The 20,968-nt window shown below is 44.6% G+C and overlaps 1 protein-coding gene across 1 annotated transcript in view; it reads right to left on the minus strand.

Moving 5' to 3' along the window:
- Positions 1-20,968, minus strand: part of ARHGAP31 (Rho GTPase activating protein 31) — a 106,734-nt gene that overhangs the window by 18,038 nt on the left and 67,728 nt on the right. Inside the window, exons 4-7 of the mRNA XM_079767419.1 lie at positions 11,549-11,631; positions 10,698-10,805; positions 9,862-10,004; positions 841-1,039 (exon numbers count right to left, since the gene is read on the minus strand). Of these exons, the coding sequence (XP_079623545.1) occupies positions 841-1,039; positions 9,862-10,004; positions 10,698-10,805; positions 11,549-11,631 (533 nt within the window). The remainder of the gene's footprint in view (positions 1-840; positions 1,040-9,861; positions 10,005-10,697; positions 10,806-11,548; positions 11,632-20,968) is intronic.

Here is a 20,968-nt window from a genome sequence, read left to right on the forward strand (position 1 = left end):
CTCCACAAGGAACCTTTTCTCTGCAGGGTTCTCACAGAGCACCCCGATCTCCAGCCCAGCATGTTTCACCTTCAATCACAGAGACATCTGCAGTGCTGGGTGGTTTCTTTGGATCTGGTCGGGGTTTTTTCAAGCACTTGGCCTTGGGGTGGATTTGACAGGGTGGGTAAAACTGGGGTATGGTGCCCCTCAGGTGTGGTTGAAGTGCACAGAGAACATGCACTTGGTAGTGCAGACCAGGGTTGCAACAGAGGAAGTGAGAGGGAGAAACGAGGAAAGAAAATACCCTATGAATTTAAATGATGTTTGGAGGAGAGGAAGGGCTCTGGAAAGTATGAGAGGAGGAGTGGAAGCCAGAGATGGCATCTCCCAGTGCCGCATGCCCAGACCTCCCAGTCTAGAGTGGCACTATTAGTCAACTTGTCCTCCACTCATCTCTATGCCCTTTGCAATGTTCTGTGGAGGTGAAGGGTGGGGGCAGGGAGTCAAGTTTGTTTGTTAGTAAAGTTCCTTTTGAAAATGTCAAGCCTGCTTTGTCTGAACTAAGGAGTGAGGGGTTTATCCATGACTCTTGATGCCTACGAGCCCCATCTCCATTCTGGTGCAGAGAATCTCTGGTGGGAGACCAGGGTGTGATGACTCTGGGGCAGTGAGTGCAGGCACCAACCACTGAGAGAGTGTTGTGGAGACAGCTCCTTTCTCTTCTGGAACGTTTTCTTACACCCCAACCCCGATTGCACCCCCAGCCCATGCGGCCATCATGGCCCCAAGACCATGTTCCTTCCTCCTCTGAAACCCTCCTTCCAACCATCTCCCAGAATTGCAAAGAATGCCACTTACTTGTTGTCTGGTAACTCCAGGACGGTGTGGAAGAGGGTGCCCATGGGAGGCACGATCTCGGGCAGGCTATTCTCCCTCCTTTCCTTCCGGGCAGGATGGTTAGTAGCCAGGCTCCGGGCCTGAGCTTCCTCCAGGCTCACCAGCTTCATGGGCAGGGAGAGGGCTGGCAAGGTCAGGCTCTTCACGATGGGCCAGTTTTCTGTACAGAGAAGAGAAGAGCGCATAGACTCCTGGGAGGAGGCCTGTGCACCGGTCCACTCAGGTTCCACACCCACAGCTCCTCCCTTCCTGACCTCCCGGCAGGTGACTCCTCTTAGGTCTGGTGGGGTCTGGGGCAGAGTCTGCGTACAGAAACACACCAACCACCTGGCCAGACTAGCCAGAGGGCACACAGGGCCTTCAGGAGGTGAACTGCACTAACTGTATTCTTCAAAGAGGACTCATTCATTCATTCATTCATTCATTCATATGACAAACATGTACTGAGCACTTACTGTGGACCAGAGTAATAGCAATGGGTTTTTAACCCTGGAAATAACTCAGTACTCTGGCCAGGTGGGAGGTAGCCTCTCTCAACTAGGGGAAGACAGGAGATTGCTTCTTCTCTCCACAGCTGGAAAACAGGCTTTCCAAGGCAATTTAAGGTTGAAGCCTACATTTTCCCTAGATCACCTAGGCTTATATCTTTGCAGTGAAAAGTCATTTAATAGCCTACACCAGTGGTCGGCAAACTCATTAGTCAACAGAGCCAAATATCAACAGTACAACGATTGAAATTTCTTTTGAGAGCCAAATTTTTTAAACTTAAACTTCTTCTAACGCCATTTCTTCAAAATAGACTTGCCCAGGCCATGGTATTTTGTGGAAGAGCCACACTCAAGGGGCCAAAGAGCCGCATGTGGCTCGTGAGCAGCAGTTTGCCGACCACGGGCCTACACCATTCTCTAAAAGATAAGAGGCTGTTTACTCACTACCCAGTCATCTTCAAGCTAATCCTTTCCTTCTGCAGTTTTTATTTTTAGAAATAGAAATGATGACAGATCAGTGCAGTCCAGGGTTATCTCTTTTCTCCCAGTCAGTTGTTCTCAACTCGGGGCAATTTTGCAGCCCTCCCTCCAGCCAGGGACATTTGGCAACGTCTGGAGACATTCTGGGGTGCCACAAGCACGTGCGGGATTGTTACTGGCACTAGTGGGTGGAGACCGAGGATGCTGCTAAACATTCTATGATGTACAGGACCGTGTCCCACAATAAGAACCAACCAGCACTAAGTGTCAATAGTGCCGAGGCTGAGAAACCCTGATCTAAGTGAAAAAGAAGACATCTAAGTTTGCCTCTATTTACTCTTTTGGCAACTGTGCCAGTTTTCTGTAACTTTGGAAGGTGTGAAGAGATTCAAAGATAACTTGGCCACCCTGGCCTAGTGGCTCAGGTGGTTGAAGCATTGTCCTGTGTACCAAAAGGTTGAGGGTTTGATTCCTGGAGAGGGTGTGTATGGGAGGTAACCGATCCATGTTTCTCTCTCACATCAATGTTTCTCTCTTCTCTCTCTAACATATCTTCAGGTGAGGATTAAGGAAAAAAAAAGATAACTTAGACAAATCAAGACTAAGAAATTTTTTTTTTTTTTTTTTGTATAGGACTCGCTTTTTGTTTAGAAAGCACCTTGATAGTACTCTCTCTCTTTGTAGAGCATGACCCTCTCTGGGTGAAGGGAAATAAAATCACTGAAAAAGGGGCCTGCAGAAAATGGAGACAATGTGACCCTGGGAGGTTCTGGGGAGGGGAGCATGGCCATCATTCAGTCAATTAAGTAAGTATGTGATCTGCAAGACTTGTCATTAATGGTTTTGAATTTAACTTAGTTTTCCTACTTAATCCAAAGCAGGTTAAACTATTTGCATTTAATTTACTCTTAATATTTGTTTGTAGATTCTAGATTATTATTATTATTTTTAAAAAATATATTTTATTGATTTTTTACAGAGAGGAAGAGAGAGGGATAGAGAGTTAGAAACATCAATGAGAGAGAAACATCGATCAGCTGCCTCCTGCACACCCCCTACTGGGGATGTGCCCTCAACCAAGGTACATGCCCTTGACCGGAATCGAACCTGGGACCCTTCAGTCCGCAGGCCGACACTCTATCCACTGAGCCAAACCGGTTTCGGCTAGATTATTATTTTGTTACTTCATTATTTATTTACTTAAAAGATTAAATCACTCTGGGAGCAACTGGAACCGTGGAAGAACATACACAGCAGGGTCAGGAGACCTGGGTTTAGCACCTACCTCTCCCCCTACTTCTGGGCTCCAGTATCCTAAGACCCACCCATCAGCTCTGCTTGGATGCTTAACAAGCATCTCCAACTCTACATTTCAGAACAGAGCTTGAGATCTCGGCTCTTCACCTCTAGACCAATAATCCCTCCCATCTTCTTCAAATTGGTCAATGGCACCGTGGATCTCCCAGTTGCATAAACCAAAACCTGTAGTAGTTATTTTTTCACTCATTCCTTTCTTTGATGCAACCCCTTCTCCCCCCTCCAGCCTATAATCAAGTCCTATAACTCACCCTCCGAAACATATCCTGAATCCAGCCACTTTCCTCCATTCCCACTAACATGCTTGTCCCGGCCACCATGTTCTGCCACCTGATTTCTGCCATAGCTCCTTAACTGGCCCCCTGCTCCCAGCCTTGTTGCCTTTCCGCCTCTCCTTCACACAGCAGCTAGAACGCTCAGATCCTGCACGCCCTGCTCAAAACCCTCCAGGCCTTCCCATGGCACCGAGAACAAGCCAAACTCTTCGCATGACCTACAAGCACCTCCATCTGTTCCCCTCTTCTCCTTGCCCACCCACCCAGTGGTCGACAAAGATACACAGTACATTTTTTGAATGTATACTCCCATTATATATAATGCATATATTTGTAAATTATACGTATGTACCACTGTATTAGTATTATATGCAATAGAAAGCATATACAATCATAGAAATTACAAAGTATGCAATAAAAATAAGTGAAAAAGGAAACTGTAACCGTTTCTTCTAACATCCATACTTTGGTCTCTGGTGTCCCACAGGGTGGAGCACTCTAGCCGCACTGGCCGGCGTTCTGCAACACAATGGGCCCATTTCCCCCTCGGAGCTTTTACACGCCCCGGTCTCTGTGTTTGGAACATGTGTCCCCAGATCCTCACATGACTGCTCCCTTTAGTCATTCAGGTTTCAGTTCAAAGATCATTGCCTTAGAGGCCATGACCACTCTGTACCCAAATAACACCCCCGAGTCACTGACCATTCCATTGCCCTGCCGTCTGATCTTCATGGTATTTGTGGTCTTTGAAGTGATAATGTATTTATTTGTAAACTTATGTATTACCTGTCTTCCTAACCGGACCTTAGCTCTGTGCAGGGCAGCGACTTTGCTGTTTGTGTAAGGACACTGTCACTGTCCTCAGCATCTAGAAGTGCCCAATACATACTCATGTTTGTTTTTATTTTTTAAAAATATATTTTATTGATTTTTTACAGAGAGGAAGGGAGAGGGATAGAGAGTTAGAAACATCGATGAGAGAGAAACATCGATCAGCTGCCTCCTGCACACCCCCTACTGGGGATGTGCCCGAAACCAAGGTACATGCCCTTGACCAGAATCAAACCTGGGACCCTTGAGTCTGCAGGCCAACGCTCTATCCACTGAGCCAAACCGGTCAGGGCCATACTCATGTTTTAATCAATCCTGGCTATAGCACAATCTTTCTGGCCTCACTGCTCTCATTTATCAATTAAAGGCACTGGATTCTATGACTTCTATAATCTTCCCAGTTTGAAATAGAACCCTATTTCCAAATCTAAAATTCCAGAGGATACGACTTATTCCATTTTATATAAACATTAGTATGTTACCTTACCAAACTCAATGCAAACTCATAATAAAAACATTTAAATTCATTGAACAATAAGTATTGAAGGCAATCAAGAGTTAAAGAGTCAAGCCAAAACCTTTGGCTTGACTCACTGGATAGAGCGTCGGCCTGCGGACTCAAGGGTCCCAGGTTCAATTCTGGTCAAGGGCATGTACCTTGGTTGCGGGCACATCCCCAGTAGGGGGTGTGCAAGAGGCAGCTGATCGATGTTTCTCTCTCATCGATGTTTCTAACTCTCTATCCCTCTCTCTTCCTCTCTGTAAAAAATCAATAAAATATATTTTAAAAAAAAAAGAGTTAAAGAGTCAAGAGTAAATTGGACCTGGCTGGTGTGGCTCAGTGGATGAGCACCAACCTATGGAGCAGGGGATCATGGTTTGATTCCCGGTCTGGGCACATGCCCGGGTTTTGGGCTCAATCTCCAGTGGGGGCGTGCAGGAGGCAGCTGATCAATGATTATCTTTCATCATTGATGTTTTTATCTCCCCCTCTCCCTTCCTCTCTGAAATCAATAAAAATATACATTTAAAAAATGTTAAATTGGATTTCAGTATGCAGGACAAAAGATGATTAAGGCAATGGTCACAAAAAGAACAGGCTTTTCCAGGTTAGAATTAGGAACAACCTTAACACTAACAGTCATGGATTTGCTATTTGGAAGAACATTGCCCTTAGGCATTAATAATAAATAAACTACAGAGGTTTATTCATCTATTTTCCTATTTTCTCCTCACAGAGGCAGCATAGAGTTAAGAAAAGTGCATGGCTGGCAGATGGTAGATTCAATGTTCTGTCCCACCAGTTACTACCCGGGTGGCTTTGGAGACTTACTAACCTTTTCTGCTTCTCTTCACGTATAAAATAAAGTTGATAACTTTATGATGGTTGTTGTGATAAGTCAATGAGATGATGTACATGGAGTGCTTGCAATAGTTCTTGGCATAGAATAAGTCCACAATAAATTATTGGTTGACTCAAAAGGATGAATGAATGAATGAATGCATATTACTTCTCATTGACTTTCACAAAGGATTTATATAGCTTACAATAAATAATACATCTAATGGGGGAGTTAAAATAAAGTTAAAAGAAATGAAAGCTGCTCCTCCATATATAACCAAGAGAATTGAAAACATATGTTCACGCAAAATTTTGTGTATGAATGTTCATAGCAGCATTGCTCATAAAAACAAAACAAAAAAAGTAGAAACAACCCAAATGTCCATGAACTGATGAATGGCTAAACAAAATCTGGTATATTCATACAATAGAATATTACTCCCCCATAAAAAGAAATGAAATACTGATATAAAGCTTGAGAACATATAAATGAAAGAAGTCAGCCACAAAAGACCATGTTTTATATAATTCCATTTATATGAAATGTCCAGAAGAGGTAAACCCATAGAAATAGAAAGTAGATTAGGATCTGGGAGGAGGAGAAAGTATGGAATGACTACAGAATGAGTATGGGATTTTTTTGGAGTGATGAAAATGTTCTGGAATCAGACAGTGGTGATGGTTACACAATTCTTTAAATACAGCAGTAAAAACCACTGAATTCTACACTCTAAAATGATAAAATGGTGAATTTTATGGTATATGGATTTTATCTCAATAAAAACAAATTTTAAAAGAGAGGTCATAAACCACATAGAAAACAGGGTGGGGTGGGAACAATTATATCAGGAGTCAAAATTTGATGGTAATTGCAATAGATTATTCTCATGATTATACTGTGGATTTTTTTTCAAAGATACTAGCTAAACTGGAAAAGAACACTTCGATCAGCTAACAAATGATTTGTAATATGGTTCTCAGACACCATTGGCTCTCCAAGCGTGGACCCTGACCCCTAGCAGCAGCATCACCTAGAAACTTGTTAGAAATGCAAATTCTGAACAGCACTCCAGACATGCTGAATCAGAAACTGGGGGTGAGGCCCAGTAAACTGTGCTTCAACAAGCCCTCTGGGTGGTATTGATGGACACTATTGTTGGAAAACCACTCTCACAAAATTGGTAGTTATCAGGTTTTTTTAAAAAAAGAGAGAGAGAGATTTTCCCCCTAATTTTATTTTGTATTGGTTTCAGGTGTACATCTCAGTAGCTACAAACATATATGTACTTTACATAGTATTTCCCTAGATATTTCCAGTATCCCAACTGGCACCATACATAGTTATCACAATACTATTGACTATATTCCCCATGTTTTATTTACATCTCTGAGACTATTTTGTAACTATCAATTTGTACTTCTTAATCCCTTCACCTCCTTCACCCAGTTCCTCAAACCTCACCCCTCTGGCAACCACCCGTTTGCTGTCTATGAGTCTGTTTCAATTTTGTTTGTTCACTTATTTTATTCTTTAGGTTCCACATATCAGTGAAATCATATGGTATTTGTCTTTCTCTGACTGATTTATTTCACGGAGCATAATACCTTGTAGGTCTATCTATGCTGGTGCAAATGGTAAGATTTTGTTCTTTTTTATGACCAAGTAATATTCCATTGTAAATATGTACCACCATTTTTACAATTGTTGTTGTTAATCCTCTCCTGAGGATAGAGAGAGTGAAAGGGAAGCAGTAAGGGAGAGAGAGAGAGAGAGAGAGAGAGAGAGAGAGAGAGAGAGAGAGAGAGAAACATTGATGTGCAAAAGACACATCGATTGTTTGCCTTCTGCACCTTGACAGAGTGGAGTTAAACCTGCAACCGATCTGGTCTAGAGTGTCATTTAAGGCAGCTGTTTCCTTGTTGATTTTTTGTCTGGAAGATCTATCCATTGATGTCAACGGACTGTTAAAATCCGTTACTATGACTGTTTTTGCTTTATATGTTTAGGTGCTCCTATGTTGGGTGTATACGTATTTACAAGGGTTATATACTATTGTTGGATTGGTCCTTTTCATTATGTAGTGTCCTTTGTCTCTTACTATAGCCTTTGTTTTAAAGTCTATTTTGTCATATATAAGTATTGCTACCCCAGCTTTTTTTTCTTTTTTTTTTTCATTTCCATTTGCGTGAAATATCTTTTTCTATCCCTTTACTTTTAGTCTGTGTGTATCTTTCATTCTGAGGTGGGTCTCTCGTAGACAGCATGTGTATGTGCCTTGTTTTCTTATCCATTCAGCTACCCTATGTCTTTTGATTGGAACATTTAAGCCATTTATATTTAAAGTGATTATTGCTAGGTACACATTTATTGCCATTTTATTCTTTTTAACTATGTTCCCCCTATTTTTCTTTCTTCTTCTTAAGAAGACTTTTTTACATTTCTTGTAATACTGGTTTGGTGGTAATGAACTTGTTTAGCTTTTCTTTGGCTGGGAAGCTCTTTATTTTGCCTTCTATTTTATTTTATTTACATATATATATTTTTATTGGAGAAGGGAGAGGGAGAGAGAGATAGAAACATCAATGATCGGCTTCCTCCTGCATGTCCCACACTGGGGACTGAGCCCACAACTTGAGCATATGCCCTTGACTGGAATCGAACTTGGGACTCTTCAGTCCACAGGCCGACGCTCTATCCACTGAGCCAAACCAGCTAGGGCATTGCCTTCTATTTTAAATGATAGCCTTGCTGGATAGAGTAGTCCTGGTTGTAGGTCATTGCTTTTCATCACATTGAGTATTTCATGCCAATCCCGCTGGCTTGAAATATTTCAGTTGAGAAATCAGCAGTTTAGAGGGGAGTGCTCAATTCAGGAAAGATGGTGTCTGTGGGTGGAACAGGAGAGGGACTCAGCAAGGGACGCTGGTGGCTGTCTGTTCAGCTTTCTGCCCAGAACCATACAACCCAGTCTGTCCTCAAAAGACTCTAGCCCACTCTGAGCTGTCCTCCCTCTGCTAGAGCCCTGAATGAATAGCTGCAAATAAGATTTTGTGAGCTGGGCACCTAGGTATCTAGCGGACTTCCATCTCTCCCAGGTGGACCGAATCCCCACTGATTTTTACAGCCAGATGTTATGTAGACACCTCTTCCCAGCTCTGTTGCTCTGGGCTGAGGAGCCCAGGTTGGGGTTAAGTCTCAGGAGGAATGTTTGCAGGTGAGATATCCCTTCAGACTCTCAGCCACTGCACATATGTGTGGGGAAAGCCCTTTTTGTGTCGCTGCCCTTCCTACCAATGTCTATGTGGCTTCTTCTGTAAATCCTTGGTTACAAGACTTCTGTTCAGCTAGTTATTCAGGTTGATTGTTCTATAGTTTAGTTGTAATTCCAGTTTGGGCCTGGGAGGCGGTGAGTATAACTTCCACCTACTCCATCGCCATCTTCTCCCAGGCTTCTTGGTCAACTGGATTTCTGTTTGTGTTTGTTTTATTTTATTTTTTTTTTACAAATTGGGCTCACATGAGTTCAAGCAACATTACCCAATTCATTCCCAGGGTTCACTGTGCCATTATAAGAGTGATAGGACTGAAATATAATATTTTGCATCTCATAACGCCCAACCTGAAATAGCTGTATCTTTCTAATCAATATGGCTACAGTGTATGCTAACTAGTCTCTGCATACATGTGCCTACAAACACACACTAATTTTTGTATGCAGAGTACCTGGTAGAGGGCAGAACAACGTAAGCACTCAAGAAATGCTTGAGAAGTAAATGCATTCTGAATATGCATGTGAGTCTGAACATGCTGCCTCTTAACTAATTCACATAAGATTTCAAGATGAAGGCATAGGGTCTTCTGAAATATATCACACTGAAAGTAAAGATGAGATCTAATAGTTAAAGAGGGGGAAGCTGCCAGTGCCTCTAGATAATAAACAGTTTAAGATCTCACCAAAACCAAGAGAAGGTTATTACAGTTTACCATGCCACACGCACAGGACAGTCCAAATATGCAGCTGATCAGAACCTGCTACAGCCACCTGCAAACATACCACATCTTTGCTGCACACACACAGATGTATACATGCACGATCCCAAGACACTGACACACACACAGTAATCAGCACATACACAGTGCCAACACTCAGAGCTGAGGCCGAGGCCACCCTGACTTATTCTTGGGCCCTGTGACTAAGGCAAGGAAGGAGGATGGGGCGGTGGGGTGTATGCCAGGAGGAGCCGGTACCTTCGTTCTCCAGAGACCCAGGTGCACCATTGTTAAAGATTTGATCCACATGATTCAATATGAACTCAATCACCACCTGCTGGACCCGGACAGCGAGGAAGGCTGCATCTCCATTGCAACCAGTGGCTTCGATTTCTTTGGACCTAAATCAAGGAAGAGACACATTCAGCTCGGTGAGTCAGCCCTAGAGCGGTAACGGGGAGCCAGCCAGCCTTTTGTACAAGCCCCATGTCTTCAATGTATACCGTTTGTTAATCTGTATGATATTTTAACTACGAGGACCAATTAAAGGGACTGTCCAAAGGCTGTGAAGCCCAACAGACTGAACAAATTTAAAACAATTACCAGGAATTATAGACATTGCAAGACTATAACACTATTTTAGCGAATATACAGGAATTGCTTTTTTAAAAAAAAATCAGATCTCCTTCCACCCCCCACCCAATTGTTCTGTGGGGCAGCTCATCATTTATGAAGTCATATCAAGCAGTTGATTCAGGTTATAGCCAGCTGTGACCCCACCACAACCAACAAAAGCCAATGAGCCACAGAGACAAGACAGGTCTTTTTAAGAAATTATAACATACAGACCCATAACTTTAGTCACATTCTGGTGGTAGCCAAAAAAAATGCCTTTGGAATCCAGACTTTCCAGGTTAGCAGGCAAAGAACCTAGGCTTTTAAAATCACCTTTAATCCACCTGTGCTACAAAATACCACTTAGCTACAGGTTTGTCTTCAAGGGGCTTCAATTTCGAAGAATTCAGTCTTTATTTTGATCCATGGGCTGCTTTGAGCCCACTGCGGTGGGAAGAAGGCGAGGGTGCGGTGGTTACCTGAGGAGGTTTGGCGCCCACACCAGGGCCAGGTTCCTGGCGTGCATGTTGGTCTTGCTGCTGAAGGAGGCGATGTGAGCCAGGTGTCGAATCAGGTATTCCAGGGTCCTGTAATGGTTCACTTTATTTATTTTTACAAAGTAAGAAACTCTAGGGCCTGTGTGAAGCCTGGAGGTAATTCCAAGTTTGGATTTGAGAGACTAAATAAATATTTCTATCTCATGACTTTTGAAGGAATAGCAGGCAAGTATCAAGATTGATGGAAGTAATTTTCTCGGCTCTCGGCATGTTGGCCCAGGGCGGGGAAGGGGAGCGGTCTTGGAAGAAAAACATCTATTATTGCCAGAAAGTTCTTTCTTATAACACATCAAAATCTGGTCTTGTGTAACAGATGGGCAGGCTTGGGGAACACTGGGGAAGACGGTAAGATTAGGGGCTAACTTGTGAGAATGAAATGAAAGGATGGGGTGATGTCAGGGATGGTGCTGATGCTCAGATAGAGAGATCGGTCAGCCAAATGTCAGAGCCTGTTTTAAAACCATCTCGGTTTCCATAGACTTGGTTCCTCTATGAATCTGGGTAAGAACCTAGGATATCACTGGGAGGATATCCTCGAGTGATCAGAATCCGGGTGGGACTCTGAGGGGTATCCTGTAAGTACCTGGGACATAGGCTGCCCCTCCCCATCCGTGCTCCCAGTCAGACACCAACTCACTCTGAGAAAAGTGACCTGTTCCCCCACTCGAAAAGCCCCAGGAAAGCCACTGTCCACTGAATCTGTTCCCTTTTATGCGTCTGTGGTATTACACCACACGGACGGGCTGTGACTTTCTTTCATCAAGGATTCTTACCTATAATGGGACGGGGGAAGCTGCTGGACAACATTTTGGATTCGGGCCAGCTGGCCTTCTTCTGGGCGACGGGACACGGCCTCCTGCAGAGAAGAACATGAAGCACCAGTGAGTGCCCGAGAGGGTGGCCACGCCCCATGCGCCTGCCGGTTTTATTTAGGCTTTTGGTGCTGCAGCCTTCCGACCGTGCCTAGAGCTCATCCTTCCAAGGGAATGCTTTTCTAGTAAAAACAAACAACTGAAATCTCCGAGGGTTCATGATGTGAAGTGTCTAACATTGCACCCACGGAGACCTGTGGATCCTTCCGTGCACCCTCACATGGGTGTTAGGTATCGGCTAAAGAAGGTGTAGACCCTTTCTGTGTGGCAGAAAGAGCCACAGAGTCTCTGGGAGAGATAAAGAATCTCTGGGAGACAGAGGGAGACAGGGTGAGACGGAGATGACGGGTGGCTCCATGTTTACTCAGCCAGCTGTCCTCTTGGGTGCAAACAGCCACTTCCCATCCAGCCTGAGACTATCCCATGACCTTGCTACTACGCAGCAGCTGCCTGTTGTGGATGCTGGGAAGCAGGGAAGATGTGCCTTCTCAGCCAGATAAGAACTTTGCCCCTGAGACCCAGCGGCCTTGCCAGGACTTACTCTGTTGTTTCCTGTGTGGGTATGCTGTACCCCTCCCCCGCCCGCCTCCAGCCCAGGGCCCTTAAGGCAGGGACGTCAGTAAAGGCAGTGTGATCTCAGGCTCCTCACGATGCAGGTGTCCCTGGGCAGATTCCCCTGCATCCCTGCCCCGAGAACCTGCCCTGCCTGTGCCCAGGCTGAAGGGCCTCCTCCCAGTACAAGGCTGAGTTCTGAAGAACTGCCAGCATGGGAGCAGAACCTAAGTTCAAGGTCAACAGCAACCACATCTTTCTTTTTATTCTGAGGTATAACTTACCTCTATAAAAATGTACAAGTCTGGAGCTACAGCACCATGAGTTCTTTCATACGCATGTAACCCCACCCAGACCAAGGTACACTTTAAAAGGAACTGTTGGACATTGAAATTGGGACTCAAAAGAACTGTTGGCCCAGAAAGAAACTCACTACAGACTGATTCATTTGCCTGTCACCATAACCATTATTGCCTGTCTCATTTTCGGTTCTTATAAGTGTATTTCTAATAGCACATGATCTCACTCATCTAGGGGAAATAATGAACAACATAGACGGATGAACAAGAACAGACCCAGAAACAAGGAGGCATGGATCGGACTGTCGGGCCTCAGAGGGAGGGTAGGGTAGGGTGGGGGTAAAGGGGAGAGATCAACCAAAGGACTTGTGTGCAAGCATATGAGCCTAACCAGCGGTTAAGGACAACAGGGGGGTGGGGGCATGTGTGGGGAGGGGTGTGGGATGGGAATGGGGGTATGAGGACAAATATGTCATACCTTAATCAATAAAGAAAAAAAAAAAAAAAGTTCCTGCCCTAGCTGGTTTGGCTCAGTGGACAGAGCATCGGCCTGCAGACTGAAGGATCCCAGTCAATTCCAGTCAAGGGCACATGCCCGGGTTGCGGGCTTGATCCCCGGTGGGGGGCGTGTAAGAGGCAGCCAATCAATGATTCTCTCTCATTATTGATGTTTCTATCTCTCTCCCCTCTCCCTTCCTCTCTGAAATCAATAAAAATATATTTAAAAGGAGTTCCTGAGCTCATGTCAATCCTTTTCAGCCTGAATCCGTTGTTAGGCATATGGGACTTATGCCTTGTATTACCTCCCAGTGCTGGAAACTTGCTTTATATTCATATACAGGGTAGGCAAAAGTAGGTTTACAGTTGTTTGTATGGAAAAGTATATAATACAAGAATAGATAATAATACACGATTAAACTGCGTTCTGTATACTCATAACTGTAAACCTACTTTTGCCCACCCTTATATAATGAAAAGAATCCTATACAATAAAGAGGTAATATGCAAATTAACCCTCACACCATCACAAAATGGCTGCATATGATCAGGTTGGCAGGGGGGTTAGTGAGGGACGACCAAACAACTGAACAGCAAGCTGCGTGGGGTGACCAGGCTGGCGTGGGATCTGTGAGGGGTGACCAGGCCTGCGGTGGGGGGCAGTTAGGGGCGGAGGCGGGGAATTGGGGGTGATTAGGCTGGCGGGGGGGGCAGTGAGGGGCAACTAGGCTGGTGGGGGGGCAGTTGGGGGTGACCTGGCCAGCAGTGGGTGGAAATTAGGGGCAACCAGACAGGCAAGCAGGTGAGCAATTAGGAGCCAGCAGTCTAGAATTGTGAGAGGGATGTCTGACTGCTGGTTTAGGCCCATTCTCCGGGATCGGGCCTAAACCAGCAGTCAGACATCCCCCAAGGGGTCCCGGATTGGAGAGGGTGCAGGCTGGGCTGAGGGGACCCTCCCCCTCCCCCATGTACAAATTTCATGCACCAGGCCTCTAGTATAATATATATCTTTTTTCTTAAACTTTGTTGAATTCATTTATTAAATCGAGTAGTTTTTTTGTTGTTGTTTGTTTTTTAATCCTCACCTGAGGATATTTTTCTTTTTTGAGGATATTTTTCCATTGATTTTCAGAGAGAGTGGAAGAGAGAGGGAAAGACAGAGAAGAATATCGATGTGAGAGAAACACATTGATTGGTTGCCTCCTGCAGGCGCCCTGATCAAGGCCCGGGCTGGGGAGAAGCCTGCAACCGAGGCATGTGCCCTTGACTGGAATTGAACCCGGGACTCTTCGGTCCACTGGCCAATGCTCTATCCACTGAGCCAAACCAGCCAGGCCATAATATATATTCTTTAATTTGGTAAGTGCTGCCTCCTGCAATACCACCAAAATAAGATCCTAACTGTAGTGTAGTTTTCTTACCATATTTTCCGGCGTATAAGATGACTTTTTAACCCAGGAAAATCTTCTATACGCCCAGTCGTCTTATACGCCGGAAAATACGGTATATTGTTCACCTCTATTCAGCCTGTAGCTGTCATTTGCTTGCTGTGTATAAAGGGTGAAGTTCAAACTCGCAGGTATGAGAATTTTCAGGCACAGAAAAGTGGAAGGAAATTAACTTCACGGGGCACCTTCTGTTTGCCAGGCCCCAGCAAGGCCACACTCGCTGGGTCTGTTATGTTCTATCCAAGGAGAACTCCAGGACACCGCCCCAGCCGGCCCCCCCCCAACTGCCCTCACTTGTCTCCATTTTTTCTCACAGCATTCACCACCTTTACATATGCTATACAGTGTGCTTATTTGTTAGGTTTACTGTGTGTTGTCTGTCTCCCTTGCTAGACGTAAGCTCTGTAAGTGCCGGGAAGTGATGAGTCCCGTGCCTGGCACATAGGCCTTCCCTCCAGACTTGTTGAATGACTGACTACACGCCATTGCCCTCCATGCCAGGGCTTTACCTAGTAAGGTTTTTGTTTTCTGCCTTTTTTATTTAATTGAAGTAAAATACATATACAGCCGCTTACTGTTTTTAAAGGCAATCAAAAGTCTCTACATGGGAAAACTTGATATTTTGTTTCCTAACTGGAAGTGGGGAGAAAGGTGGGGTTGGGAGGGTCCCAATCACAGGTGTCCCAAGCTTCTGTGGGTTTGCAAGCCTGAGAATAGAGCCCCCAAAGCATGAGCTCTGCCTCCGTCCTCACTTGGTGAGACATGCAGGATGTAGAGGGTGAGGACCAGAAGGGGGTCAGGAAGAAGCACCCAGACGCCTTTGCTCTCCTCCCTGGAGTGGTCATTTAGAAAACAAATTTGTGGGCAGGACCCTGGCTGCCAAGGGAAAGCCTCATTAAGGGAGCAAAGAGGGAGAAGCTCCAGGGAGGGGAGGGGCACGAATGCTGTGCGGACCCTCCCACCTTCCATCCTGCAAAGGGGGAGGCGTGGGAGGCCTCTCTTCCTGTCCCTGCAAAGCCTGCACACACACACACACACACACACTCACACACACTCACTCACACACACACACACACACTCACACACTCACTCACACACACACACACACTCACACACTCACTCACACACACACTCTCACACACACACACACACTCACACACTCACACACACTCACACACTCACACACACACTCACACACACACACACTCACACACACACATCACACACACACTCACACTCACTCACACACACACACTCACATACACACACTCACTCACTCACACACACACTCACTCACACACACACTCACACACACACACTCACACACACACACACACTCACTCACACACACACACTCACTCACACACACACCCTTTCTAAAAATGTATCTGGAGACTAAAGGTGTAGATGAATTTAACAGACCACATGGAAAGTTCCTTTAATATTTTAGGAAGCTGTTAGTCATCTTTGTTCTCTAAGAGGCAGGGCGGGCTCACTCCCTGAAGCCTGGAGGTCCCATTTGGGATTGGCGTTTATTTCATTAGTCACAGCCTCTGCCCATCACACCCCAATCCTATTCAGAAACTCTCTAGATCCCGGTTTCTCTCCCGGAACAGGCCAGTTGCTGCAAAACACTGAGTGGCCAGATTATTATGATCTCTGAACGCATAATAATCTGGCTACTCAGTGTATGTGTGTGTGTGTGTGTGTGTGTGTGTGTGTGTGTGTGTGTGTATACACACATACTAGAAGCCAGGTGCATGAATTCGTGCATGGGTGGGGTCTGGCCAGCCTGGCCAGGGGGAGGGGACATGGGCGGTTGGCCGGCTTGCCTGCTGGTCAAACTCCTGGTCGAGGGGACAATTTGCATATTAGCTTTTTATTATATAGGATATATATATATATATATAAAGGAAGGGCATACAATATTCTGTTCATCGTGATTACAATGGGAGGGGGTTGTGGGGAGCTATGCTAAATTTGGAGGAATTCTGCTTAAGGCTTGAGATTTTGGGCAATATTTGCAGGAGCCTCAAGACTGGACTCAAATGTGGGGAGCACAAAGAGATTTAGAGATTCCCCCCATCACTATCTTCTGTTGGTGCCTAGAATTCTGCAGTTAGTCATCACACACCTCTAGCCCTGCTCATTCTCTCTTCCCTAGACATAAAAGAAGTCTGAATTCTGAGCTCTTTTAAGGTGGACTTAAGGAAGCTCTAAGGCCTCCCCCCACTCCCGCGCCCTCCCCCAATCTTCCTGAGCATATGGTGCCTTCTTGATCAATAAACCTTTCCTTATTCCCAACTGACAATTTGAATATTGGCCTTTTGCAACACTGGGTACATGGATCTTGAACCGGCAACACTTATAGAAATATGCTTTAAATTTGTTTATCATCTATCTCCTTCATTAAAATGTAAGTTTCACAAGACAAAGGATCTTATCTGTCTTGCTGAAATCCCCAGCACCTAGAACTGTGCCTGTCATTCATGGTGCACATAGTACATTTGGTGAATGAAATAAGTAGGTGAACGAGTCCACGTTTTGCTTTGCATTTGAAAATGCCAAACAGGTCCTGGCCAGGTAACTCACTTGGTTAGAATGTCATCCCAATACGCCAAGGTTGTGGGTTTCATCCCTGGTGAGGGCAGATACAAGAATCAACCAATGGCCTGGCTGGTGTGGCTCAGCGGTTGAGCGTCGACCCAGGAACCAAGAGGTCGCCAGTTCAATTCCCAGTCAGGGAACATGCCTGGGTTGCAGGCTTGATACCCAGTGGGGGCCATGCAGAAGGCAGCCAATCAATGACTTTCTCTCTCATCAATGTTTCTATCTCTCTATCCTTCTCCCTTCCTCTCTCTCTTAAAAAAAAAAAAACAACCAGAATCAACCAGTGGATATATAAATAGGTGGAACAACAATGTTTCTCTCTCTTTCTCTCTCTAAAATTAATAAATAATTTTGAAAAAAAGAGAAGGAGAAACCAAGATGGCGGCATAGGTAAACACCTGAACTTGCTGCCTCACACAACCACTTCAAAACTACAACTAAAAGACAAAACGGACATCATCCAGAACCACAGGAAGGCTGGCTGAGTGGAAATTCTACAACTAGAAGAGAAGAGAAAAGCACACTGAGACTCAGAGGAGCTGCGGAAGTAAAGTGCAGAGGTACAGAGGTGCGCACGAGGAAAGGGCTGGCAACTAAGGACGTGGCTGGCTTTTTCAATCCGCAGTGAGACATAGGCTCCCGACTGCTCTGAACTCCAGTTCCGGGTGAGACTCTGGGGACCCAGACTCATACGGGGAGAAACTGGACTGTCTGGCAGCAGGCGGAATGCGAGGGCGGCTTTCTCTCAGAGGTGCTTGCAGTGATTACCAAGGGACACTGAGACCCAGGGGCCTCTTAGGGCAGGGCTGATGGGAAGCCATTGCTGTTTGCTCTGCCCTGAGACTCCGCCCCATCCAAGCTGTGCACAGAGGCTTTTGCATATGAATGGCCTGGTCCTTTGAAATCTAAACGTACCTAACAAACTGCAGCTGAGTCAGAGAGACCCAGAGCATCCAAAAGAAGGCCCAAGGCCCCTCAGCAGCTTGCATTGCTTCAAAGCTGGGCCTTATCTGGGCACCTCCAAAACCCAAACAAAGAAGAGGAATCTGCAGATCTCTCCATAGCTCCTGCTGGGTGGCCTCAGGCAGAGGCTAAATTAGCACCTCCTTGGAGATCCAAGAGTCAGTGTACCCAGGGGTCAGAGTGGGACCATCCAGATTACAACTCCTCAGATCCATAAGGGACACACTCAGGGGGCAGACTCAGTGAGCACCAAAGCCCCCCTGAAGCAAGTCTTGCCTCATAAGGGTGTCTCCAGCACAGAAGTTCTCCCATCGTAGACACAGCTGATCCTAACAGCCAATTGGCCTGGAGGTCAATTCCTCCCAGTGATACCATCAACAATCAAGGCTTAACTACAACAAAACTGTGCACACAGCCCACAAAGGGGTGCACCAAGATTGTCCACCTCAGGTAACTGGAGGGGCTGAGCCACTGGGCCCTATAGGACACCTAGCACACAAAGCCACTCTATCAACTCAGGGAAGCAGCCAAAATGCGGAGACAAAAAAACAGGTCCCAAATGAAAGAAATGGAAGAAAGCAAACTACGGGATATAGAGTTCAAAACCACGGTTATAAGGTTTTTCAAGAATTTTCTAGAAAAGGCCAATAAATTTAGTGAGATCCTCAAGACTATGAAAAAGGACCTAGAAATTAAGCATACACTGACTGAAATAAAAAATAATATACAGAGATCCAACAGCAGACTAGAGGATCACAATAATCAAGTCAAAGATTTGAAATACAAAGAAGCAAAAAACACCCAGCCAGAAAAGCAAAATGAAAAAAGGATCCAAAAATATGAAGATAGTGTAAGGATCCTCTGGGACAACTTCAAATGTACCAACATCCAAATTATGGGGGTGCCAGAAGAAGAGAGAGAGCAAGATATTGAAAACCTATTTGAAGAAATAATAACAGAAAACTTCCCTCACCTGGTGAAAGAAATAGACTTACAAGTCCAGGAAGCGCAGAGAACCTCAAACAAAAGGAATCAAAAGAGGATCACACCAAGACACATCATAATTAAAATGCCAAGAGCAAAAAAACAAAGAGAGAATATTAAAAGCAGCAAGAGAAAAACAGTTAGTTACCTACAAGGGAGCACCCATACGATTGTCAGCTGATTTCTCAACAGAAACTATGCAGGCCAGACAGGAGTGGTAAGAAATATTCAAAGTGATGAATAGCAAGAACCTACAACCAAGATTACTCTACCCAGCAAAGCTATCATTCAGAATTGAAGGTCAGATAAAGAGCTTCACAGATAAGAAAAAGCTAAAGGAGTTCATCACCGCCAAGCCAGTATTATATGAAATGCTGAAAGGTATTCTTTAAGAAGAGGAAGAAGAAGAAAAAGGTAAAGATAAAAATTATGAACAACAAATACATACCTATCAACAAGTGAATCTAAAAATCAAGTGAATAAAAAATCTGATAAACAGAATAATCTGGTGAATATAATAGAATCAGGGGCATAGAAAGGGAGTGGACTGACAATCCTTGGGGGAAAGGGGTGTGAGGGTGCAGGAAGAAACTGGACAAAAATCATACACCTATGGATGAGGACACTGGGGGGGGGGTGGTAAGGGCAGGGGGTGGGGTGGGAACCGGTGGAGAGGAGCAATGGGGGGGAGCGGGGGAAGAGGAACAATTGTAATAATCTGAACAATAAAGATTTAATAAAAAAATAAATTTAAAAAAAAAAAAAGAGGAAGAAAGAAAATGTCGAACAGCCACCTTTGGGCCACACTTCCAGTACAGTACTATCTGAGGACCATACCTCCATTGTGGGGAACAGTAGCATTGCTGAATTTAACTAAACGTAGTCACAGGTATCTTTAATAGAGAAAGGAAGGGGAAGATTTGACACAGACAGAAGCGGAAAAGGCAATGTGATCATGGAGGCAGAGATAGAAGTGATGCAGCCACAAGCCAAGGGATACCAGCAGCCACCAGAGGCTGGAAGAGACAGGAAACGGATTTTCCCCTAGAGCCTCTGGAGGAAGCACAGCCCTGCTGACCCCTGGATCTCAGCCTAATGAAACAGATCTCAGACTCTGGACTCTCAAAGTGTGTGAGGCAAAATTTCTGTTGTTGAAGCCACATTTCTGTTTGCGGTAATTTGTTACAGTAGCGACATGAAACTAACGCATGTACTCAAAATTAAAATATATAATATGAAGGGGAAAAGTCACCTCCTATCCTGCCACCCAGATATAAAAACTATTAACTTGTTTATGTGTGAAGCATAAAAGAAACAATCTGCCCATGCTTCCCAGCACCAAATAGGAACACTGGCATCATTTCCTATTTAGTTGCATATACTACTTTTTTCCATTTAACTTTGTATTGTGGCCATCAAATCCGCTTCATAAATGTGACTTTTCACAGATACACAGAATTGAAAACAATAGATTTATTGTCATTTATTTAACCCATTTCATTGTTAGACACATAGATACTCCCAATAATTTTGATATTTTACGTAATATTGCAATAAAATAGCTGTAAATCATTATGTTGCACATCTGATTATTACCTTAGAATGAAGTCCTAGAAATAGAGTTATTGTATTAAAAATATGAGCATTTTAGGACTTCTTGACAGTAATTTAAAATTATTTTCTGGATGCCCAGACAGTTTACACTTCCAATAGGAAACTATAAAAAAGCCAGTCTCACCATAGTTGTCTAATTTTTCTAACACTATTGTATTGTTCCTTGATTAGTTTAGCATGCTTTCTTTATTTTATACTAGAGGCCCAGTGCAAGAAATTCGTGCACACTCGGGGGGGGGGGGGGGCTTGTCCCTCAGCCCAGCCTGCACTCTTTTGCAGTCCGGGACCCTTTGGGGGATGTCTGCCTGTCCAGTATCATTATAAGCCAGCACTCGGACATCCCTCTCGTAATC

The sequence above is a fragment of the Cnephaeus nilssonii genome (genome assembly GCF_951640355.1).
Source record: "Cnephaeus nilssonii genome assembly, chromosome: 3".
Lineage (NCBI taxonomy): Eukaryota > Metazoa > Chordata > Mammalia > Chiroptera > Vespertilionidae > Cnephaeus > Cnephaeus nilssonii.